The 26,756-nt window shown below is 37.0% G+C and overlaps 1 protein-coding gene across 1 annotated transcript; it reads left to right on the forward strand.

Annotated features, from left to right (window-relative positions):
- LOC117329564 lies at nt 1-26,756 on the forward strand. Its single transcript, XM_033887561.1, is given in 4 exon segments — nt 1-69; nt 10,106-10,207; nt 21,633-24,179; nt 24,181-26,756. Coding segments are annotated over 2 exon segments (3,084 nt in total). The 5' UTR covers nt 1-69; nt 10,106-10,207; nt 21,633-21,662; the 3' UTR covers nt 24,748-26,756.

The raw sequence follows: 26,756 nt of genomic DNA on the forward strand, positions 1-26,756 counted from the left end.
GTGTGCTAGTGAACATCATTGCCCAGTAATCACTCATTACAATAGGATCTGGGCCAGGTGCTACTGAATGTGAGTGTTTCTTTTCCTAAATTTTCTTATAACAGCTTTTCTAAAAGTGTTGGGACATTTTCTTCTAGAAGTTGGACACGAAAGTTTTGTGTTGATATGGATCTTTGTTTCTTTTTATTTATGGATCGTCAAGTTGTTAAGGTTTACCAAATTAGGATGACTTTGTGATATGTATTTATTTAAGGTGTTAATTTTACTCGTGTTGTACTAAACACTTTGTATAATGGATTGTAACACATAAGGTAAGTTCTTTTAAAGTAAAACTGTTTTATGATTTCGAAACATCAAATAAAATATTAATATGTATTCAGCATGGACATGAATACAATTTGCTATAAATAAAATTCAATATGGACATTTCATTAGTATACATGTCTTAGGCTTTTATTAGATTAAGCATAATGTACAGGGCGTTGCTCTCTCCCACCACCCACACATTTTTTTCACCCCACACCCCTTACAGGCCAATATCCATCCCCGCAATTTTATAAATGAGTTTACCCACGCTTTTAATACTGTACTGATAAGCTACGACATGTCGTCTTCAACTTGAAGTCCTAATCTTCATCTGCACCGGAGAGGTATGTCTTTTTGAACGGGCATAATTCGACCTGTTTTAAAGCGGGGATAAGGGCAGCGATATTGGATGTATGTTTAAAGTGATTTACATTTGTGATAAATTAGGGGTAAGCTGTGTACATTGTGATATAAGGTATTATACTGTACTAGTGGGAACATGGTGACACGAAATTGATTTTGGAGGATGAAGGTGGAATGACCTGTCGGAATGTACAAACAAGATCAACAGACGTGACGGGTATCTCGTAAGGAACAGTTTAACATTGAAGCATGCTTTTAAAGGTCTGCGAAACTAGAAGTTAAGACATTTGATCCCAGGGAAAAAGGTATGATAAGTTTGATATATCAACACTGACCTTCGGCATCCTAAATGTTTGTTTTTGTTTTGTTTTTTTTTCCTTTAAATTATTTGGTAAATGTTAAGTTCAGGAAAACGTAGTTCTTGGAGGTTTGATAATTCTTTATGGCTCCTCGATTTTTGTTTTGTGCAATATTAATTACTTTTTAACGTTATTCTTGTGTATTTACAATGTTTTATTTTTCTACTTTTTGTTGTAGAAATGAAACATTTATCTTTGTTCGTTGATGATGTGATTTAGTTTGTCCTTGTTTGTTAACAAAATGCTATATTATGTCGAAGTATGTTGACAATGCCATATATTTGTCCTTGCTTGTTAACAAAGGGCTATATTTTGTCGATGCTGACATTACCATATATTTGTCCTTTTTTGTCGACAATTTTATATTTTGTCGATGTATGTTGACAATGTAATATATTTGTCCTTGTTAGTCGACAATGTGATATTTTGTCGGTGTATGTTGACAATACAATGTATTTGTCCTTGTTTATCGACAATGTGATATTTTGTCGATGCAAGTTGACAATATAATATATTTGTCTTCTTTTTTGATTAGCTGATTTTTGTTGTGATATCTATTGTTACGTGATAGCTTTTTCATGCGTATCTACAGTATTGTATATAAACCGTGTTTTTGACAGTATTTGGCAATTCTAGTGTAGATTGTCTTTATTTTTTCTTAATTTTTAACATTACCTGCATATGACCAAGTTTGACATGGCGTCTGTCCTGTCGTGGATAAAGCGCAAGCCACTTATCATTACGGAACGCCTGGAAATCAGGGAATCTTTTCAAGGATTTCTTTGTCTTTGTGTTCTGGTTATATTCGCTTACGGTTTCTTTATTCTTATTTTGACTGAAGATTTCGATTAAAAGAGGGGAAAATGAACAAAAATATAGATTGGCATGGTCGCACTTGAAAAATTCTGATGATAGATTTTATTCAAACCTACGTTCGTGTAAAATATATTGTATATGCATCAGGCATGTTTCTATCAGTATAAACAAATATCATTTTCAGTTAAGATAGCATCGCTAGATTTTCTATTTTAAACATGGAATTCAAACTGAAATGTCTCCAATAAGAATCTTATATGATGCTTTTTGTAATTCACCCCCTGTATTTATTTTACAGAAAATATCATAAATGTAATAGACTCTTACGTCTTTAAGTGAAAATGTTTTATAAGATTAAATATTTCAGCATGAATATAATATTTTTCTGGCGCCAGTTTGGCAGGAAAGAGTCATCTTTTGATAAACCACATATGTATAATTTACAAACAAGCCTTAAAACTTAAAGCTGTTATGAAAACTTCATGAATCAATTCATGCTCTGACATTTATAGCATTATGACTGTCTTGTGTAAATTTCGACGTCACGTAGTTAATTTACATAAATTACTAGTTTTCATTGAAACTAAATGCATCTCGCTCTAGAACAATATTTTATCCCTATAATATTTTCTAAGGGAACCCAAATATCTGTTTATGATTACACACCACCCTATCGAAATCCAAATACATCTGTCTGTGGGAATCCCAGTACATGTCGATCTATGGGAATCAAATTATATTTATTTGTCGGAATCCCAGTACATGTCGATCTATGGGAATCAAACGCTATTTATTTGTCGGAATCCCAGTACATGTCGATCTATATATGAATCAAAGGATATTTATTTGTCGGAATCCCAGTACATGTCGATCTATGGGAATCAAATGATATTTATTTGTCGGAATCCCAGTACATGTCGATCTATGGGAATCAAATACATATCTATCGGTTTGAATTCCAGTATATATCAATCTATGGGAATCTAAAAAAATACGTTTGTGGGAATCCCTTTAAATGTCGATTTATTGGAATCCAAATTATTATCTGTGTGGGAATCCTAGTACATATTGATATTTGATGATCTGTAGGTCAATATAAAAGACATTGAATTACTTGTCAATCTGTATTTCATGTTCGAGTCATTGTTTTAAAATGTATTTTATTGTCGCTACTTCAACTATGCATGCCATTTTTATTATCTAGAAAGTTTTATATTGCTTTGGTTGTTTGCTTAAATCAGTACACGGATACTATTCACAAAAGCTGTCCATTCGTCTGCGTATTGTATGATTTTCCAGTGTTCTGGAAGCGTCCCTTTATTTCATTCTGTAATAGAAGTATATACAGTATCCACTGTGAAATGAACGGTCCACAACATTTGCGTTCTCGACATTTTAGAAAGAACGTTATATGTTCATCGTATAAGATATGGGGATTTCTTTGACATATTATAGGCCCACATAGACACACGGGTTGGTACTGCTTATGTATACGTGTGTCATCATTTTGTGCTTATGACACAGTTAGGAGGGGAATGTCCATTGCCATCAACTTGTCCTTTTCCACCAAACGTTTCTCCATTGAATTTGTATCGTGGTACCTCGGAATATGTTGATCCTTACATATCCTTCTTAAAACAAGCATCCATATTGGTTAGTTAGGATATGTCAGCGCTCCATAACATGAGAACGTACTTGTTTGTAACCTCGCTTTTGATTGGCTAGAGATGTGTAGCAATCTCTCAGAGAAAAAAGTCCGACGTAACAAAACAGATCAGTCTATATTAGATGTTAGGAATAAAGTTTAAAGTTATTGCTTTAATTTTATTGGGGAAAAGAAATGCAAAAAGTGCTCTTTCATAAAATGTCATTCGAGTTAATAATTAAATGTTAGAACTAAACAAAAAGATATATTATCATATCATTCTATTGGTGAATCATTTAATGATGGGTTCAAATGAGTTGACACATTTCGTGAAGACTATTATAATGTGATGTTTTAAACATATTAGCATGAAATACCGATAAAAATTTCCTGTAATAAATAAACTGTATCCTGGTAGGTTGATCAATCACTCGTTAACTTACCATAATTTATCGCACAACACATATTCCTAAAGGCAGTAAGGAATATAATACTTGCATGCATTAATTTTAAATTCAACATATCAACACCTTTTGAGTCATCAATGTAATATTCGAAAGCAACTTCGTGTGTAGCAATATATATTATATATCACTTTTATGTGTATACAATAAAACTCGTTCAAAAAGGTACGTGATTATGACGACAGAATCCTGTCAATAAGGCCACCTATATATGACGAGAGCCTGTATATTAGGTCATCGATAGAAGACAAAAACCTCTCTATAATGCCACTTTATATGACAAAAACCTTTTTGTAAGGTCCCCTGTGTATGACAAAAATCTGTATATAAGGTCACCGATTATGACAAAAACCTGTCTGTAACACCTCGTGTATATATCAAAAACCTGTCTTTAATGTCACTTTATATGACAAAACCTGTCTATGAGGTTACCTGTATGTATATGACAAAAACTTGCATATAAGGTCACCTATGTATGACAAAAGTCTGTATATAAGGTCACCGATTATGACAAAAACCTGTCTGTAACACCTCATGTATATATCAAAAACCTGTCTTTAATGTCACTTTATATGACAAAACCTGTCTATGAGGTTACATGTATGTATATGACAAAAACTTGCCGTTAAGACCACAGGTATATATCAAAAACTTTTCTATTAGACCACGTATAAGTCCACTTCATATGACAAAAACCTGTATATAAGGCCACCTGTATGTAACAAAAACCTGTATATGGTCACTTGTATATGCCAAAATCATGTCTATAAGACCGAAAGAATATAACAAAAACCTCTCTTAAAGACCATCTGTTTGATTCCCAGTATTGCATAATTAATTGTTTATTCGCCTTTTTAAGGTCACTTGCTTATATTTGCCCCCTGAGTACATTGACTAGACATTTTCGACTTCACATAATTATATACAATGTAAAATTATAACTTTATCATATGTATACTTTATAGATATGTTTTATGTAAAACAAAAACGGTGTAATCGTTATACACTGAAATGTGTTAATGAACTTCAACTAAACAATCGGAGTATTTTGTGCTATTTAACGTCACGTTTCTAATTTGGGTTTGAGGACAGAGATTAAAATGAAGTCAATGATTATGTGACATCAACCGATATTAATTAGAAACCGTAATATATTTGTTACATGTTTCGTTTAAAATGAGAATATACATATGAAATAACATATAAAATAACTGGAAAAATAAAGAATAATTATGTAGTTTTTAGCCCACCATCATCAGATGGTGGGCTGTTCAAATCGCCCTGCGTCCGTGGTCCGTGGTCCGTCCGTCCCTCCGTCCGTCCGTCCGTCCGTCCGTCCGTCCCTCCGTCCGTAAACAATTTTTGTTATCGCTATTTCTCAGAAAGTACTGAAGGGATCTTTCTCAAATTTCATATGTAGGTTTCCTTTGGTGCCTAGTTATGCATATTGCGTTTTGAGACCAATCGGATAACAAAATGGCCGACAGGCAGCCATCTTGGATTTTGACAATTGAAGTTTGTTATCACTATTTCTGAGAAAGTACTGAAGGGATCTTTCTCAAATTTCATATGAAGGCTCCCCTTGGTGCCTAGTTATGCATATTGCGTTTTGAGACCAATCGGATAACAACATGGCCGACAGCCAGCCATCTTGGATTTTGACAATTGAAGTTTGTTATCGCTATTTCTGAGAAAGTACTGAAGGGATCTTTCTCAAATTTCACATGTAGGTTCCCCTTGGTGCCTAGTTATGCATATTGCGATTTGAGACCAATCAGAAAACAACATGGCCGACAGGCAGCCATCTTGGATTTTGACAATTGAAGTTTGTTATCACTATTTCTGAGAAAGTACTGAAGGGATCTTTCTGAAATTTCATATATAGGTTTCCCTTGGTGCCTAGTTATGCATATTGCGTTTTGAGACCAATCCGAAAACAACATGGCCGACAGGCAGCCATCTTGGATTTTGACAATTGAAGTTTGTTATCGCTATTTCTGAGAATGTACTGAATGGATCTTTCTCAAATTGCATATGTAAGTTTCCCTTGGTGCCTAGTTATGCATGTTGTGTTTTGAGACCAATCTGAAAACAACCTGGCCGACAGGCAGCCATCTTGGATTTTGACAATTGAAGTTTGTTATCACTATTTCTGAGAAAGTACTGAATGGATCTTTCTCAAATTTCATAGGTAGGTTTCCCTTGGTGCCTAGTTATGCATATTGCGTTTTGAGACCAATCAGAAAACAACATGGCCGACAGGCAGCCATCTTGGATTTTGACAATTGAAGTTTGTTATCGCTATTTCTGAGAAAGTACTGAATGGATCTTTCTCAAATTCCATATGGAGGTTCCCCTTGGTGCCTCGTTATGCTAATTGCATTTTGAGATCAATTGGAAAACAATATGGCCGACAGACCGCCATCTTTGATTTTGACAATTGAAGTTTGTTATCTCTATTTCTCAAACTACTGAATGGATCTTTCTCAAATTTCATAAGTAGGTTCCCCTTGGTCCCTTGTATTGCATTTTTGGACCAGTCTGTCCTGAAAACAACCTGGCAAACAAACAGCCATTATCGTTAAATCTCAAATTTCTTATATAGCTAGGATTCCCTTGTTTGAAAAGTACTGGAGGGATGTCTCAATTTGCACAGATTAGTAAAATGAAGGGAAAAGTAGAGAAAAGATCAATCTGACATGGAACCTATGAAGATCATTCAATGGTGGGCGCCAAGATCCCTCTGGGATCTCTTGTTATAACTTATCATCAATCATGTTTATAAGTGGCTTCGAAGGAATACAACACACTATTATATAATTTTACCGTGTGATTGTAACATATCGTTATATAAGCATTGTGTTATTCATTTTGATGACGACAACGATAACGACGACGATGACGAAATAACTAATTACCGATGATGAGGATAATTTGTCATTTTGATAAAGTTTTAAGTTTCACGTGGCTCAATACCTATCATACCACCACATACGTCAGTAAATCGTCACTAACAACAGTACGATATGTAATTATTAAGACAGAATATATCATTTATCATGATATATCTTAACGATTATTCATTCATTCGGATGCATAATGCATCGTGCATATTAATTGCCGTGCATCACGATGCATAGGTAGCCCGAGTTTCCTCTAACCCCTGGTGAACGCCTACACCAGACATGGTGTCAGGGCCAGAGGTGACTCGGGCTAGATACATAGGGTACTGAATATATCCCTTTATGTTAATGAAATCTTAGTGTTCATGTGTGAAATAATAACCCCCCCCCCTCCCTCCCCCCCCTCCCCCCCCCCCCCCCCCCCCCAAAGTACTTTTTCATAAATCTCCGTGTTTGATTTTATTTCGCCTTCCTTTAGTCGATTTTGAGTTTGAACTACGATTTCGTAATTTTGTCGGTATTTTTTGTTGTATATGATCATTGATTTGGTTCATGTACAAATCATCAAACGTCGTAAATGTAAGTAATTTACACATTTTGTACATGAACCATTTACACAACAGAAAGAAACTTTAAAAAGTATGAAAAAAATATATAAAATTCTATGCCGTAGCAGAGATGTATACTTACACTGAAATACTCGGGAAAGGTACAACAGGTGGGAAAGATACAACGTCATTTAAACAGGTGTTCTGATTGACATATATGTCTAAATATATTTTATATTATACTTCCACAAATTCCCGTTAGTAAACAATTCTTTGAATCTTGCAATATCTATCAGCAAAACACCTGGATGTTGAATTTTTCGGGATTTTGAAAAAAAGTATTGTTCTTGAAAACCATTTCAGTTCTGAAAAGACATTAATGTGGATGAATATGGAAAGTTTTTTTTTATCAAAGACAATATCCTAGGTTTTTCATTTTAGATCTTTTATTATATAGAGTATGCCATAATAATGCTAATAATTAGTATTACAGAGCGAAGATAAATCAAATGAAAAAGTAACCATTTTAAAGTGATACTCTTACCTTTTTTTATTATATGTGAACGCTCTGTTCAAAGGACCTTTTCGAACTTATGTATATGCAAAGTCTTTCATTAGATTGAATAGTTTAAAATAATACAATGACCGATGTATGGGTGTCATTTACTATTGCACTAATCCAAAGAACACAGCCTGGCCCTCCGCTGTGAGTTGCACGTTTATTAAAATGGAAATGAGGAAACACAAATGCACATTTAAATTACAATAAATGTTTAGTCATTCAATTGATGAATATTAAAGAACTGTTTAATCTATTTAAAATTTGCTAATCAATAGATTAAACGGTGAGGTGATGTGATGTGTAGCCGCATCCTCATGTGTGTGTATATTCAATCGGTGTCAAGTATACTTTTAGTATTAACCATACTTTTAGTATTAACCATACTTTTAGTATTAACCATACTTTAAGTATTAACCATACTTTAAGTATTAACCGTACTTTTAGTATTAACCATACTTTTAGTATTAACCATACTTTTAGTATTAACCATATTTTTAGTATTAACCATACTTTTAGTATTTATCATACTTTTAGTATTAACCATACTTTTAGTATTTACCATACTTTTAGTATTAACCATACTTTTAGTATTAACCATACTTTAAGTATTAACCATACTTTTAGTATTAACCATACTTTAAGTATTAACCATACTTTTAGTATTAACCATACTTTTAGTATTAACCATACTTTAAGTATTAACCATACTTTTAGTATTAACCATACTTTAAGTATTAACCATACTTTTAGTATTTACCATACTTTTAGTATTAACCATACTTTTAGTATTAACCATACTTTAAGTATTAACCATACTTTTAGTATTAACCATACTTTAAGTATTAACCATACTTTTAGTATTAACCATACTTTAAGTATTAACCATACTTTTAGTATTTACCATACTTTTAGTATTAACCATACTTTTAGTATTAACCATACTTTAAGTATTAACCATACTTTTAGTATTTATCATACTTTTAGTATTAACCATACTTTTAGTATTAACCATACTTTTAGTATTTACCATACTTTAAGTGTTAACCTCCCATGTTGTAGATTTACCCGGCTTTTAGGTATACATCTAGTATTAAGTGACTGCACTTTGACGTTAAAGACCCCCGTGAGGTGTAGAATAAACCGCACATCGGCGTTAGAAACCTCCCGTGTGGTGTAGAATAAACCGCACATCTGCGTTAAAAACCTCCCGTGTGGTGTAGAATAAACCGCACATCGGCGTTAGAAACCTCACGTATGGTGAAGATTAAACCGTACATTGGCGTTAGAAACCTCACGTATGGTGAAGATTAAACCGCACATTGGCGTTAAAGACCTCCCGTATGGTGAAGATTAAACCGTACATTGGCGTTAAAGACATCCCGTATGGTGAAGATTAAACCGCACATTGGCGTTGGAGACCTCGCGTATGGTGAAGATTAAACCGCACATTGGCGTTAGAAACCTCACGTATGATGTAGATTAAACCGCACATTGGCGTTAGAAACCTCACGTATGATGTAGATTAAACCGTACATTGGCGTTAAAGACCTCCCGTATGGTGAAGATTAAACCGTACATTGGCGTTAAAGACATCCCGTATGGTGAAGATTAAACCGCACATTGGCGTTAGAGACCTCCCGTATGGGGTAGATTGAACCACACAATGACGTTAGAGACCTCCCGCTTCTAGGCATTAAGTTGCCACACTTTGACGTTTTAACCGGCTTTAAGTTTGTCTTCTAGTATTAAGCGGCCGCGTGTTGGGGGTTAGAAAACCTTCTGTGTTGTAAAGATTTAACCAGCTTTCAAGTATACTTCTAGTATCATGAGGCTGTACATTGACGTAACAAAACCTGCCATATAAATAGGTGTATGTGAGTGAAGCTCTCTCCAATGATAATATATGTGCAACCAAAAACCAATATCACTGCATACAAGATACACACTAGACCTACGTTCATTTCTTTGTGAACTTTAATCCTGACTTTTAATATTCCTTTTTATCATTCTATAATAATCCTTACAAGGTGAGGAGTCGCGCTACTTACTGTATTCCATGCTATTATTGCACTTCTTAGAGAGGATTTGTTCCGCCAATATTATTATTCATGGGATTATTTTGGAATCTTATTCATTTAGGTTGTCGTTATTGAGAGAAGTAGGATAAGATGCCCCCAGTCACCGCCAACACCAAGGAGGTCCATCCGGGGACTTTATTCTCCATCAACACGTCTCGACAGTGTAAGTTAATTTGTTAAGGTGTGAGAACTTCACTTCACTGGGGAACTTCAAGCCGTCAGTATTTGAATACTTATTGTTGGCTCATTCACCACAAACCATCTATTATAAACCATTTTTATTTTATATCGGGAACAATTTTTATTATCAATTGTTGTGTTCATACAGAATTGTGTTATCATTTGTTGTGTTCATACAGAATTCGTATTAACGGTTGTTTTGTTCATACATAATTTTGTTATCATGTGTTGTGTTCATACAGAATTCGTGTTAACACTTGTTGCTTTCATACAGAATTCGTGTTAACACTTGTTGCGTACCTACAGAATCCGTGTTATCATTGGTTGTTATAAGTAGTTTTAAAATCTTTCGAAAGACATGTATTCAAGACCTTACAGAGGGACTGTTACTGTTGACGATTGCTAGGTATGATTTTAACAATTGAACGTCTGTATCCTCTCTAATAACCAAACTTTAGCCAAAATTGACCAGCGTCGAATTAGTGTGAAATCTTTCCAACAGTTCTTTATGTAAGTAGGATAAACAATTCAAGTATCTTGCTGCTTCAGAGTTAAACAAAAACTGCTCCCGACGCCGGGAATCGGGAGTCCATTGTACGCTTGTTAGTACATCGTGTCCAACTGCTGTGAAATGATCTAGATGTCACGGCTCACCGGGAATGAGGAATTTATTTGGGTCATAATATAAATGTACAGTGTTACTGCTAACATTTAATCAAAGCATCATAATGTCATGAGATATGTTGTTATTTGTATATCTAGAATATATAAGTAATTATTCAGGATGAATGTAACGCACATGTTAAGCCCAGATTCTGTATGTTTAAGATTTGATCATATTTTTATTAGTATAGTAACCGCTTTTAGCCTAATTAGTCCACAAATCAAATATTGAGATTCATAACATGATATATCGACTCATTGTTTGTGCGTTTCAAGTGGAATGTTTATTTAAATTTCCATGTCGTATGCAATAAAATTAATATATAGCCTCTATTTTAGGTTATGTATTAATTTGTGACACCATGAGGTGTCGGTTTTATCATTGATAGTACTCTATTATAGCCTGTAAATGTCATTCTATGTAGGTATAGTATAAACTACTAACCGCAATCAATAAAGCAAATACTATTCATGTACAACATGATAAGTATACTATTTTTGTCAGTACCATTCTAACACTCACATCCAACCATGATAGCATTCTATAAGGAAACGCGGAAGCAATCCGTCGCTCATAAAAAACACACCTTTGATAACATTTATATACATTTTATGTCCTTACGTTGATCATTTACACATTAACTGTGTCACACGGTGTAGTCGAGGGAAGCTGTGGCAATACCGACATCTCTGATGGTCGGTATCCATACACATCACCCTGGACGAGGCGAGGGGTCAATGACACATCAGAGAAGAAGCTTTAAAAGCAATTTTGTTTTCTACCCGAAAAAGTTGAACAATTTCATGTAAGCTTAAACAAGAACTGATTATTTAAATTAAACAAAATCACATCATATCAGAATACTGAGAGAAATATGTTGATGCAAATCAAGAATGCATAGGTCTGAATGAACGAGTCATTTGCATAGAAAATGCTTTATCTAGTATATACTACTGTTTATCGAATTTAAGACATGTCACTCCAAACGTTTTACTGTTATTTCTTTCCATTGAACACTTTCAGAGAAGTAGTTTTACACGAAACCCTCGTTCTTGCTGTCACCGGAGTCTATAACGAATCAGAAAAGAATCTACCATCGACGCCATTTTGGTTTTGTCTGTATCTTATTACGGCATGTTCATACTGACCCTGATCTCTTTAATCCTTCATTCTTTCGATTATCTCCAATTTGTATAAATTAATGTTTTGTATAAACGCTTCCGATGTCTCTTCGGCTCCATTCCTATTAACGTATTTCCTTTTTGTCTCTGCTGGTGTTTCTCGAATTCAGATTTGTCGTATAGACCATGTTAGTGCCTCCCCAACTCAGATTTGTCCTATAGACCATGTTGGTACCCCCATCTACTCAAATTTTTCGTATAGACCATGTTGGTGCCCCTCTACTCAGATTTGTCGTATAGACCATGTTAGTGCCTCCCCAACTCAGATTGTTTGTATAGACCATGTTGGTACCCCATCTACTCAGATTTGTCGTATAGACCATGTTGGTGCTCCCTCTGTCAGATTTGTCGTATAGACCATGTTGGTGCCCCAATCTACTCAGTTTTTCATATATACCATGTTGGTACCCCCATCTACTCAGATTTTTCGTATAGACCATGTTGGTACCCCCATCTACTCAGATTTTTCGTATAGACCATGTTGGTGTCCCCTCTGTCAGATTTGTCGTATAGACCATGTTGGTGCCCCCATCTACTCAGATTTGTCGTATAGACCATGTTGGTGCCCCCATCTACTCAGATTTGTCGTATAGACCATGTTGGTGCCCCCATCTACTCAGATTTGTCGTATAGACCATGTTGGTACCACCATCTACTCAGATTTTTCGTAAAGACCATGTTGGTACCCTTTCTGTCAGATTTGTCGTATATACCATGTTGGTGCCCCCTCTGTCAGATTTGTCGTATAGACCATGTTGGTACCCCCATCTACTCAGATTTGTCCTATAGACCATGTTGGTACCCTTTCTGTCAGATTTGTCGTATATACCATGTTGGTACCCTTTCTGTCAGATTTCTCGTATATACCATGTTGGTGCCCCCTCTGTCAGATTTGTCCTATAGACCATGTTGGTGCCCCCTCTGTCAGATTTTTCGTATAGACCATGTTGGTGCCCCCATCTACTCAGATTTTTCGTATAGACCATGTTGGTGCCCCCATCTACTCAGATTTGTCCTATAGACCATGTTGGTTCCTCCCCAACTCAGATTTGTCCTATAGACCATGTTGGTGCCCCATCTACTCAGATTTGTCCTATAGACCATGTTGGTTCCTCCCCAACTCAGATTTGTCCTATAGACCATGTTGGTACCCCATCTACTCAGATTTGTCGTATAGACCATGTTGGTGCCCCCATCTACTCAGATTTGTCCTATAGACAATGTTGGTTCCTCCCCAACTCAGATTTGTCCTATAGACCATGTTGGTACCCCATCTACTCAGATTTGTCGTATAGACCATGTTGGTGCCCCCATCTACTCAGATTTGTCCTATAGACCATGTTGGTGCCCCCTCTGTCAGATTTTTTGTATAGACCATGTTGGTGCCCCCATCTACTCAGATTTTTCGTATAGACCATGTTGGTGCCCCCATCTACTCAGATTTTTCGTATAGACCATGTTGGTGCCTCCTCTACTCAGATTTTTCGTATAGACCATGTTGGTACCCCCTCTGTCAGATTTGTCGTATAGACCATGTTGATGCCCTCTCTGTCAGATTTGTCGTATAGACCATGTTGGTGCCTCCCCCACTCAGATTTGTCGTACAGACCATGTTGGTACCCCCTCTGTCAGATTTGTCCTATAGACCATGTTGGTGCCCCCTCTGTCAGATTTGTCGTATAGACCATGTTGGTGCCCCCTCTGTCAGATTTTTCGTATAGACCATGTTGGTGCCCCCATCTACTCAGATTTTTCGTATAGACCATGTTGGTGCTCCCTCTGTCAGATTTGTCGTATAGACCATGTTGGTGCCCCCTCTGTCAGATTTTTCGTATAGACCATGTTGGTGCCCCCATCTACTCAGATTTTTCGTATAGACCATGTTGGTACCACCATCTACTAAGATTTTTCGTATAGACCATGTTGGTGCCCCCATCTACTCAGATTTTTCGTATGGACCATGTTGGTGCCTCCCTCTGTCAGATTTGTCGTATAGACCATGTTGGTGCCCCCATCTACTCAGATTTGTCGTATAGACCATGTTGGTTCCTCCCCAACTCAGATTTGTCGTATAGACCATGTTGGTACCCCCATCTACTCAGATTTGTCGTACAGACCATGTTGGTGCCCCCTCTGTCAGATTTTTCGTATAGACCATGTTGGTGCCCCCTCTGTCAGATTTGTCGTATAGACCATGTTGGTGCCCCCTCTGTCAGATTTTTCGTATAGACCATGTTGGTGCCCCCATCTACTCAGATTTGTCGTATAGACCATGTTGGTGCCCCCATCTACTCAGATTTTTCGTATAGACCATGTTGGTGCCACCATCTACTCAGAATTTTCGTATAGACCATGTTGGTGCCTCCCCAACACAGATTTTTCGTATAGACCATGTTGGTGCCTCCCCAACTCAGATTTGTCGTATAGACCATGTTGGTACCCCCATCTACTCAGATTTGTCGTACAGACCATGTTGGTGCCCTCTCTGTCAGATTTGTCGTATAGACCATGTTGGTGCCCCCTCTGTCAGATTTTTCGTATAGACCATGTCGGTGCCTCCCCATCTCAGATTTGTCCTATAGGCCATGTTGGTGCCCCCTCAGTCAGATCTGTTGTATATACCATGTTGGTGCCCCCATCTACTCAGATTTGTCCTATAGACCATGTTGGTGCCCCCTCAGTCAGATCTGTTGTATATACCATGTTGGTGCCCCCATCTACTCAGATTTGTCCTATAGACCATGTTGGTGCCCCCATCTACTCAGATTTGTCCTATATACCATGTTGGTGCCCCCATCTACTCAGATTTGTCCTATAGACCATGTTGGTGCCCCCATCTACTCAGATTTGTCCTATAGACCATGTTGGTGCCCCCTCTGTCAGATTTGTCGTATAGACCATGTTGGTGCCCCCTCTGTCAGATTTGTCGTATAGACCATGTTGGTGCCTCCTCTGTCAGATTTGTCGTATAGACCATGTTGGTGCCCCCTCTGTCAGATTTGTCGTATAGACCATGTTGGTGCCTCCTCTGTCAGATTTGTCGTATAGACCATGTTGGTGCCTCCTCTGTCAGATTTGTCGTATAGACCATGTTGGTGCCCCCATCTACTCAGATTTGTCCTATAGACCATGTTGGTGCCCCCATCTACTCAGATTTTTCGTATAGACCATGTTGGTGCCCCCTCTGTCAGATTTGTCGTATAGACCATGTTGGTGCCCCCTCTGTCAGATTTGTCGTATAGACCATGTTGGTGCCCCCTCTGTCAGATTTGTCCTATAGACCATGTTGGTGCCTCCCCAACTCAGATTTGTCCTATAGACCATGTTGGTGCCTCCCCAACTCAGATTTTTCGTATAGACCATGTTGGTGCCCCCATCTACTCAGATCTGTTGTATAGACCATGTTGGTGCCCCCATCTACTCAGATTTGTCCTATAGACCATGTTGGTGCCCCCTCTGTCAGATCTGTCGTATAGACCATGTTGGTGCCCCCTCTACTCAGATTTTTCGTATATACCATGTTGGTGCCCCCATCTACTCAGATCTGTTGTATATACCATGTTGGTGCCCCCTCTACTCAGATTTTTCGTATAGACCATGTTGGTGCCCCCTCTGTCAGATTTTTCGTATAGACCATGTTGGTGCCCCTCTACTCAGATCTGTTGTATATACCATGTTGGTGCCCCCTCTACTCAGATTTTTCGTATAGACCATGTTGGTGCCCCCTCTGTCAGATTTTTCGTATAGACCATGTTGGTGCCCCCTCTACTCAGATTTTTCGTATAGACCATGTTGGTGCCCCCTCTGTCAGATTTTTCGTATAGACCATGTTGGTGCCCCCTCTACTCAGATTTTTCGTATAGACCATGTTGGTGCCCCCTCTGTCAGATTTTTCGTATAGACCATGTTGGTGCCCCCTCTACTCAGATTTTTCGTATAGACCATGTTGGTGCCCCCTCTGTCAGATTTTTCGTATATACCATGTTGGTGCCCTCTCTGTCAGATTTGTCCTATAGACCATGATGATGCCTCCTCTGTCAGATTTTTCGTATAGACCATGTTGGTGCCCCCTCTACTCAGATTTTTCGTATAGACCATGTTGGTGCCCCCTCTGTCAGATTTGTCCTATAGACCATGTTGGTGCCCCCTCTGTCAGATTTGTCTTATAGACCATGTTGGTGCCCCCTCTGTCAGATTTGTCCTATAGACCATGTTGGTGCCCCCTCTGTCAGATTTGTCCTATAGACCATGTTGGTGCCCCCTCTGTCAGATTTGTCGTATAGACCATGTTGGTGCCTCCCCAACTCAGATTTGTCGTATAGACCATGTTGGTGCCCCCATCTACTCAGATTTGTCGTATAGACCAGGTTGGTGCCCCCCCCCCCCCCCCCCCCCAACTCCGATTGTTTGTATAGACCATGTTTGTGCCCCCCCCCCCCCCCCCCCAACTCAGATTTGTCCTATATACCATGTTGGTGCCTCCTCTACTCAGATTTTTCCTATAGACTCTATTATTGTCTCCCCATCCCATATTTTTCGTATTGACAAATGGTGTCTCCTCATTTCCTGATAACATTTTTCGTACCGATTCCCAATGTGTTTCCTAGTGCTCAGTACATTTGGTATTTACAGCGAGTTTTCAGTGGTTGTTGACACAAAGAATATATCTTTTCAAAGGAATAATGCTGCATTTAATATATTAAATACCATATGAAATCGGCCGTGTCATAAAAAGCTCTACTTTTGAAGTTTGTATAGTATATTTTAATATCATGGTTTTAATTTTTATATATTTTACTATTCAAGAGCTTAAAACGGTACACCCGTATGGCCAGGTGTTGATAAGTAGGAAATATAAATTGATCATAGTAACAAAAAGTCAGAATTACTACGGTCCTTGCATTTAATATGGTATGGTCTTGTTCATTACTTTTTTACTGGTGAACACTTACTATGGAATGTTGTTCTGTATCCTAAATATCCTGTGTCATGTCAGATTTGTAAATCGTTACATATTCCGTGTCATGTCAGATTTGTAAACCGGTAAATATTTCATTACTTATTCGTATTTTTGTATCTCATTCAACAGAGGTTATGTCAATGATGATCAATTAAACTAATGGTAAATGACCCTAGTTTAACTATACATAGTATCAGTGATGATATATAGTTCTCTAGTTCTGTCAAACTCGTCATAAAACCGTCAGCCCCTCACTCTAGATGTAAAGACTAGTCTGCAGCTCAAACATAACCAGGTCACACACGCCGGCCTTCTTTAGTTCAGATGTCGATGTCGCCATTGCTGGTGTTGTAATAATGACACTTGAAAAACTTGTGAAGGAAATTACTTTTGATATTGAATCGGATGTTCATCGCTACAGAAGCAGTTGTGTGCACTGTTTGTGAGTAGCCTGCTATCATAAACTTGTCATTTTATGCATTTTTTATTACTGGTTTTATAGTGTACATATTACATAAGATATTTAAAGATGACAGCCATGTTCACATATTACTACACATGACCTATGACCTATTTGTGATACTTTTTCACGGTTTACTCGCTCGTATGGTATGGGACCTTTTTTTTTTTTTTTTATCTGTGTGTCCAGTGATGTTTAACACCTACCACCGCCATCTTGTCTTTCTTCTATAACTCCATTTGTTAGGTTACATAGATGTTTTTGTAATTGCACCGAGCTTACATAAATAATGAAATACTTCCCTAAATGGATATACATGATGTAGTCACAATCCTGTTGTGTCAGAGGATAATCAAAGTAATTGATAACTAGGGGATATTGTACGGTATTCCGTTGAAAACCATATATTATATTTCAAAAGAATTGTAGAAAAATACCATATACATTTCACGAACAAACCAATATCTCTCAGTCATGCTTCACAATTTATGACAACCATGATGTTTCGACTGTAATAGTCCAAGTGAAATTGACATGGTATTCAGTGGAAATATTTGTTTATTCGTTAAATATTAGGGTATAAACTCGGCATTATCACTGCATTGCAAAAATACTTTAGAACCTCAAAATAAGACTCACTTTAATTATGGCTTCAAGCACGGGGAAAAGACCACTTGATTTGATGATTTGATCCAACTGGACATATCTATTATAAACATATATACTATATAGACTATGCAACAGATTTTTAAGTTGGTTGAATATACAAGCGAGTATGATATACCTCAGATTGTGTACAATACTTTAGTACCGGTACGTAATGAGCTATTTTACAAAGAAAATAAACAATGGATGTTAAAACTTTATTTATTGCGAGTTATATGAGCTTATATTAATCTTGTTGGTCCGGGTGGAAGCACACGTGAGGTCTCTCTGTGGGAGGAAACCAGGGTAGCCGGAGAACCCATGGGGTCGGTCAGGTGAACACCCCCCCCCCCCCCCCCCCCTCTCTCCCCCCCCCCCCCCCCCCCCCTTCCTTTTCGGTAATTGCATATGCTTATATTACAGTGTGCGTCTATCTTGGTTTATGCAATGATGCATTGGTAATGTTCTGGGTTTGCTTTCGTAACATTTAAACACTAGTCAACAACTATCGATAGAACACGTGGGCAGTATACTGGAGTTTTCATATTCTAAACACATATAGGGCGGAACAAGCACACGTGTAGGGCAGTACTAAAGGTATTGTTTACATGAATGCAGAGTATGTATATGGAATTTACATTTGTGTTTATAAGTGGAGTCACGTTTGACGAATCATCTTGTCACGTGATTTATGTTGAACATTAACCCATAACATTAAAAAGTTGTATGTATTTAGTTAAGTGGTCAACAAGATATGTGCGGATTTAAAAGTATACAATTTTTTCTTTGAAGTCGCTGTCAAATAAAATTATGATTTAAACTGGGGTCAACAGTTTGAAAAGGGGGAAATGTTTCAGAATAATCAGGTCAATAAAAAAATGGAATTTCGTCGACTTCGTCTATTAAATGTTATTACTTGGAGTGAGGACTTGATACATTAGAGTGCAATGATTGACTTTAACCCCTCAAATCATGTAGGCTATAGTATCATTGCATTCAAGTTACATTTGACTGAGCAGGTAAAGAAATGTTATATTTACGTTCAAAAGGTAGAAACTTGAAATATGACTGTACCACCTGATCTGTATTTATTGCCTTTTTACATTTCTGACAATATTGTATACATATCTACTTTATGTGCCTAGTAACAGTGTATACAATGCCTTCATAGCTACTTTTATATTTATGCAACGAAGTCATGCAACTCGATCGTCTAAGGTAAAACGAGACAAACCATAAATTTACAACTATTTTCTAATAGTTTTGCTCTGCATGTCTTCAATTTGAGTTTATGTCTCATAATTCACGTTCCAAATTATTTTGTCAGCATGCAAAATTCTAAAATTCATCGTAAATCTACGAATTTATTTCATGATTATTTTTTAATTATAACAAATGTTCCTACAACACGAAAAGTGCCATTTCACCCCAATGTTCAAGAGTCAGAGTTTTCTCGACAAAGGAAGAAGTGTAACGTAAAATGTAAAATATTACAATATTATTGATGTTGATGAAAATGATTCTTTGTTGTTGGAATAAGATTTATTGTTGTCAGATCCTTTTGCACTATTTATATCTCGTTTTCATACCCCAGTCTTGAATGGCGTTCCATGCCACCAAGTGTGTCGTCTTGATCATTGGAGTGACCACCAGCTGGGATACCCCTGCTTCAAAATGGCACCTTCTGTTGTCAGGGCGACAAACCCAGTCAAAAATTGTATATTTGTATTCGTTATCCTTCTTGTAACGCTTACTTTCGACACGAGTTTCGTAGGGTGGTTTTGCTTTGGATTCGTGTTATTTTCCGTTTTTGTCTGGTCAAATGTGCATCCAAATGATAGATGATGTGGTGATTTCTCTCTGGTCAAGACATCAAAGTGTCTTTCTGACATACTTTGTATATTTCCATACCTTTTTATATACAATGTATATGAAATCGATACTTCTTTAAAAGATTCCAGTAACTTTTGTTAAAATTTTGTAACGCCGTCCTTTTTTGTTTTTATTTTTATTAATTTTTTTCAATCGCCGACGTTATTGAATTTCAAATTTCCTTAAAAGTACTTCCTACTTACATTTTGCACAGTGTTGCTTTTTACTAAGCGTTTTAATTCAAAAAGACAATCCTCCGGGTTCTGATTTATTTTAAATAACAACTACCTTTATGAAAATATAAGCATGAAAATTCATAGTTTGTCTATCGACTGAGTCGGGAGATTAAATTGAAAAGATGGTACAAAAGACAAACAAAATATTATCACCTTTTAAAACAAACTGAGAACTAGATAAAGTAGAGCCAATATGCAGTCGAACCAAACAGAACTAACTATATCAACTACATCTAGTCAATGATGTTAAGGGTTTAAAGCGATGATCACAGGGGACGACCAAATAAACGTATACACATTTTGTTTTGGATAATTCATAACCTAATACAAGGGATTGTTGTTTTTGCCATTTGATGATGAAATACATACATTTGAAATAAAATAATACAAGAAAAATCTCATTCATAATTTCTCGAAAAATACTTAAAAAGTTATGTGAAAACTACAAAGAAATTGAACCTTACGAAAAAGACAACCTTCAAAGTAATTCTAATACGGTATTCGATAATCATTCATTAACGAGCGTCTTTTCTATGTGTATATACCATGTTTTGCATAAAGCAATCTGTATCAAATATGTTGAGGACGTGTGCAAGTCTATACTTAAACATTGACAGCATTAACAAGGGATTGACAGATGACGTCACGTGATGAATGATATGTAATAATCACGGTAATTAACATTTCACATTGTCCCCATACATAACGAACATACATTGATTGTCTATCAGTAACTTTACCTCGACAATGTTTCACATTCCATACACATGTTTTCGCTAGTCACTGTCTGTCGTGTGGTTTCGTGATCATTGTTATAGATACTTAAATAATTGTATTGAACTAATGTATAATTTTTGTGGTAACATTGATCATATTTCATTTCCTCTTGTTATTCGACAAAATAAATGAACAGTTTTACTCATAACTCCGAAAGACAACTAATTGATCGAATAAATACGGTGAATGTTAATTCTATTCAGTTATGACAATAAACCATCGAAAATAAACCTCGCCCTAATAGTACCCATAGATAGTGTGATGTTACTGTATGGTAAATTAGCTTTCATTGTCATTTGCTTTATATAAATCCAGTTCATTTTAAGTGTATAATTTACCATGAGGAGGAGTTCAAATGCACACGACATTTTTGTAATTGTTTTATTTCAGATATATTTCAATAATACAACTTGGTGTTAAAGGGTAATGAAGTAATACAAAAGTTCTTGTAAGTGGATATTTAGTATGAGCATGGGGTACAAATTCACACGAAACTTGAGTAATTGAGTATTGTTTTCAAATAAATTTCAACAATATAATTATCTTGTTATATAGTTTTTATACCGTCACTTTAAATATACGTAAAAAAAATTTCTTACTTATCTCGTTTCAGACAGCTGTTGACATGTAGACCACATCAGCGATGACGTCATCTGTTTCTGTGTTGTTTTTGAAGGCGATTATTCTAGGTGTTCTATCAACCAGCCATGCTATTCCTCCAACGAAACAAGGAAGTCAGGAGAGCCATGCTACTAAATGTAGCATTAAGCCTATGGACGACACGTTCTCAAAATACATGGACGACGCCTGGGTCCAGTTAAACGAATTCCACTTCAGTATGGCCAATTATACTACAGACCCTTTGTATAAGGACTTGGGTATGAACTACAAGCCGTGGAGGTGGCATAGAACACGAACACAACATGGAAGGACTCTTCTTATGTTGTCATTCCACTACGATGTTCTCTCTATGACTATTCTCACTATCGGCGTGGAAGCCAACAACATCCAACTTGTCGACAGTCCCTTTGGCTGTTTCGGCAATTTGACCGGCGGAAAAAGAGTAGAAAAAATACGACAACTTATTTTGGACGACTTCAGTTCGGTAAAGAAAACTATGACAGAGCTTGAAAGTGAAACTCACTTACAGAATATTGTATATGTATGTAATGAAGTGGTGAAAAGAACTGGTCGGTATGCAGAGTTCGGCAACAGGTGTTGTCACCAAAACATTAACGGTGACACAGTTTGCACTGATCAGGTGGAGGACGCCTGGATAACTGTGCTCTACGTGTGTATAGCCCTCGTGAAAATCCTTGTCTTTTTCTTTAGTCCCCTTCTCTTACCAAGTTACATGTATAGCGCGTCCTACGTGGCCTCTGAGTACGTGGTTAAACTTAAGGATGAACTCAAAATGAAAATGTTTATCACCGAAAGCACCGAAACATCCATACGGTATAAGAAGCGACTTACAATTGAAGACATTTCTGAATGGAAGAAATTTCGAGAGAGCGTTGATGAGTGTCCCATGGATGAAATAGTACCTATTAAAATTCCGGAATTACGTGTGAAAGTGAAGGGAAAGAGAATAATCCCGGAGAACGAGCCTCCGACTGGACTCTTACGAACAATTTATGATAATCTGATTCGTTGCAAGATAAAAGCACTTGACCCGTTTCGGGAGTGTTGTGACAGAAGTGTGTACGCGTCACTAGAACCTCAGATCGCACATAAGTGCACGTGGCATATGTTTGTGCAGATGACAGTGAAGATTCTTTTGTTGTTTCTAGTCCCGATCCCCTACTATGTACGAGTGTACATCTACTACCAATTCGAACAAGGAGAAATGATCCGAAGAAGCTTGATTGCAAAAGAGCTTAACTTGCACATGGGATTTAATTTCTATCGAGGAAATATTATTCAGTTTTTGACACCAACACATGGAATATTTATTGCTACTTATGTGTTTTACTTTTCTGCGGGGTTTATCATAGGATTTTCGGATGAAATCACAAGAGAAAAACTAAAATCCATTGCTCGTGGGTCTCTTCAGGATATGCTAAACGTGCAAAGAACGAGTGTACTGCAAGTAATTTTACGCATCGGTCTTTGGCCTTTCCGTAAGTGTGGTCTACTTGCCATAATTCTTTGTCCAATTTACGCCAGTTTCACGGCGCCATTTTGTTTGATGATTTTTGCATTATACTGCATACCTACCATTTACCTATCCTACAGACTATTGTACCACTCGCGAAAGAAAATATCATACCGAGACGACACAAAGGATGCCATAAAGCCTCTCACTAAAACTAAAAAACACGTTAAGAGGATTCAACAAAAATTATCCAAAATTGACAACAGTGTGCATCGTCGGCAGTCAGCATTCACGGACGATGATCACGTGTTCCCCTGCACGTGGGGCTCGGGGCGTTTGATGATGATCAGGCGGTTATTTGTGCAGCTGATCGTTGGTTTGTTCTGCCTGTCTTGTCTCTACGCCATTGTCCTCCTGTTTGTGGAGGCTGTGGGACTGGTTGTCGAGGTGTTAGCATTCACTATGATGGGAATAATTGTGAACGCCGGAAGTACGCTTCGCTATGTATCTATGGCTCTCTTGGTCATAGTCTATATGCATGACTGTTACAATAACGTGTATGAGAGTTATCTCACATTCAACAAGACAGTGATAGAGGATGTTATGGACAGAGTCGAAGACTTAAAGAAAGTAGCAAGCTTGCCTTCAAGTATGCAAGAAAACGCTGCGTTCCAAGTCCAACCGCCAGAGACCCTTGATGAAATCACAACCATTCTCTCCTTCGAGAAAAAAGATCCAGCTTGGAGAATCGGTCATTTGTTGTTGTTTCTCGATTCGTATGATACACCGAGAATTCCATTGCGTCTGTTTAAGAAGCTTTGTGAGGTGCGTATCCATGGAGCACCTGGTCCCGTGTACATTAATCTCCTACGCGCCACAGGCAAGTTCCTTATCATTGTTATTTTTCTCTTCTTTGTCATGATCGTTGTTATGGCTTTTGGGAATGTTCATCAAATATCGTCCACAAATCAGACGTTGGCAACACTTGCTGGGGGGTTCGTTCCGATGCTCTTGAAAAACGTACTACCGCGTAAATCAGTTAAGCTCAATTTAAAAACATTAAGCTTTTAAAGGTCAAATCGATGAAATTATCAGCGAGTTCAAACAAAACTGGCCTCTCTGTGATCTTATCTTCGAAAATGATGTACCGTCAGAAGCCGACGGTAGTGAAATGCGATCGGAGACAAACAGTTTAGATGAAGGCAATTCAGGGAATGCCAAAAAGGCAAGCCAGAGCCTTGAAACTATTTTAGAGGATAAAGAGGAGACGACTGAAAATGGCGGCACAAAAAACGAGAAAAACGACAAACCAAAAGAGCACAGCATTGACGCATATATCAAAGAAAAGAAAGTCCCTGAAAACAGCAACAAACCATTTGACATCATGGGTTATTTTGATAAACCTACGAGTAACGGTGTTCCGCTAGGTCCACAAACCGCTAGACTGCTTCCAAGATACTCGGTAGTGGATGATAATTATGTGGATCTTTTTATAGATATGAGTGTAGCGGAAACCACTACCCCATGGCAGAGGTCATTTGAGTCTATTCCTTCGGTGTCGATGTTACCGGAAGGAGAATCGGATGAACTACACAATCACATTCCGGAAATTAAAATCGACTCATATTATTGAGTAAAACGTGAATTTGTTAGAATGAACGGTGAAAATTTGAAAGAATTATTTGATTTTGGTTCCTCGTACATGCTTATAATTGAGTCTTAATATTTATCGTGTTTTGACTTTCTGTAGTGATTCACTAAACAGTTAAATAATTTGTTTGCTGTTTGTATCGCCCCGTTAACAGTCACGGCCATTGTGACGCGATTTTCCCTTGTAGTAGCTGGTGGCTACAACACTAAGCAACATAAAGGAATATCGTCGCCCTCTATCAAGATCAATAAAGTTAGAGTTTCTTGTCCAAGGATACAACCACAACTGCATAGGACGGTATGTGAATACCAGCTTCAATGAGGAACACAAACCTCCTTCAGAGGAGGGTCGAACAATCTCCTCGGATCTACACTTGAGGTCAAAATGCTCTACAGACAGAGCCTAAACAGATGCCTCATTACTTTGTATTTCCATATTGTACATATATGACGAATATGAAATCCATAGTTATCGTTTGTTCATCACTGATAATTAGCCTTGATATACCGACCTATAGATGTTTAATGCAATATTGTTAAATAGCGTACATATTGTGTAGATAGATGATAACGTGATTTTTTATCTGATTTACTTTAGTGGTAGATGAACAAAATGATTTAGGGTAAGTAAGGCGCAACATCATGACGATATTATCAGAACAAAGTAATTTCCATCATTTCATAAATTCATGTATAATATATATTTCTATATATATTTTTGATATTTTTTTCAATAATATAGCTAAGTAAAATTTATTTGAATTACTAAGATATGATGATTATAATAGTAATATATTATTAGTTGCATTTGGTTACTGAACGAAGTGCTACATTTTGAGTTTAAATATTGCAGAGTATATGTAAGGATTGGTATAACGGAAGCGTTTGTCATTTATAAATGCATGTAATAATTTCCATCTGACTTAAATATACCTTCAACGGGTGATTGTTTGGCTACTGTAAATCACTTAGATTTCACGAATACTTTATTTCTTCGGACATATTCGCGAATGCTGACCTAGAAATGACTTTGAATTCAAGAATGATGAGCTATTATAATCATGGACTCGCAAGACTCCTTTATCGTCTAATAATCACGAAAGATTTGAATTCGCGATTGACTCTCACCACGTATTAACGCGAAAATAAATCAACGCGAAATATAAGTGATTTACAGTAAATACCCGATACAATTTTTCATTTACTCGGTTTATCGCTCCGTGAACAATCAGTCGTTTTGAGGCGGAATCTCTCTGTAGTAGTTGGTGACAACTTCACTGAACAACAAAAGGAAGGTCCATTCCATGTCATCCAGAGCAATTACAGGGTAAAGTGTCTAACAAACAAACCAGATTCATAAAATATGCAGACATCATACTGAAAAAGAAATATTAACATATATAACGAAGTTTCTTTCTTTTTTGGCTCCACTGTATCTAACTGGAATTGTCTTGAAATATGTTTATATCATGTATCTATATCATATACAGTCCTTTAATGACATATTTGAAAAATTGTATTCATCCATCGAGAGCCTTGTCTCAGTGTGCTTACCCTAACTTATAAGCCGTTGGGATTTAAAATGTTATAGACGAGTAATATGTGAACATTCCGTCAGAAAATGGCCTTTTCATCCTATAGATCAAATGAGGAATTTGTTGGGTGTTGGGTGAGAGTGAAAGTATTGACGAGGATGAAAAAGAAGGTTTGGTGTAATTAAGATTGTTCCATCTGGTTGATAGAAGACCAACTAAAATAGAAGTAAATTTTTTCAATATTTGTTGATTAACTTCATTTATAGCCATGCTCTCCCGGTGTGTGTTCTGTTTTGTATCATTTACGTTTAATCCAATCCATATCGGTATGTTCATGCGTTCCTTCTGCTTGCTATAAAATGTTGTTCTTTGTTATGAAGGCAGATATGTTGCGACCATTGCTTAACTGTAAATACTGCATTGAAGAGTGTTGTGTAATAAAAATATATTTTCTCTT

Source organism: Pecten maximus, chromosome 6 (assembly GCF_902652985.1).
Source record: "Pecten maximus chromosome 6, xPecMax1.1, whole genome shotgun sequence".
NCBI classification, from domain to species: Eukaryota; Metazoa; Mollusca; class Bivalvia; order Pectinida; family Pectinidae; genus Pecten; species Pecten maximus.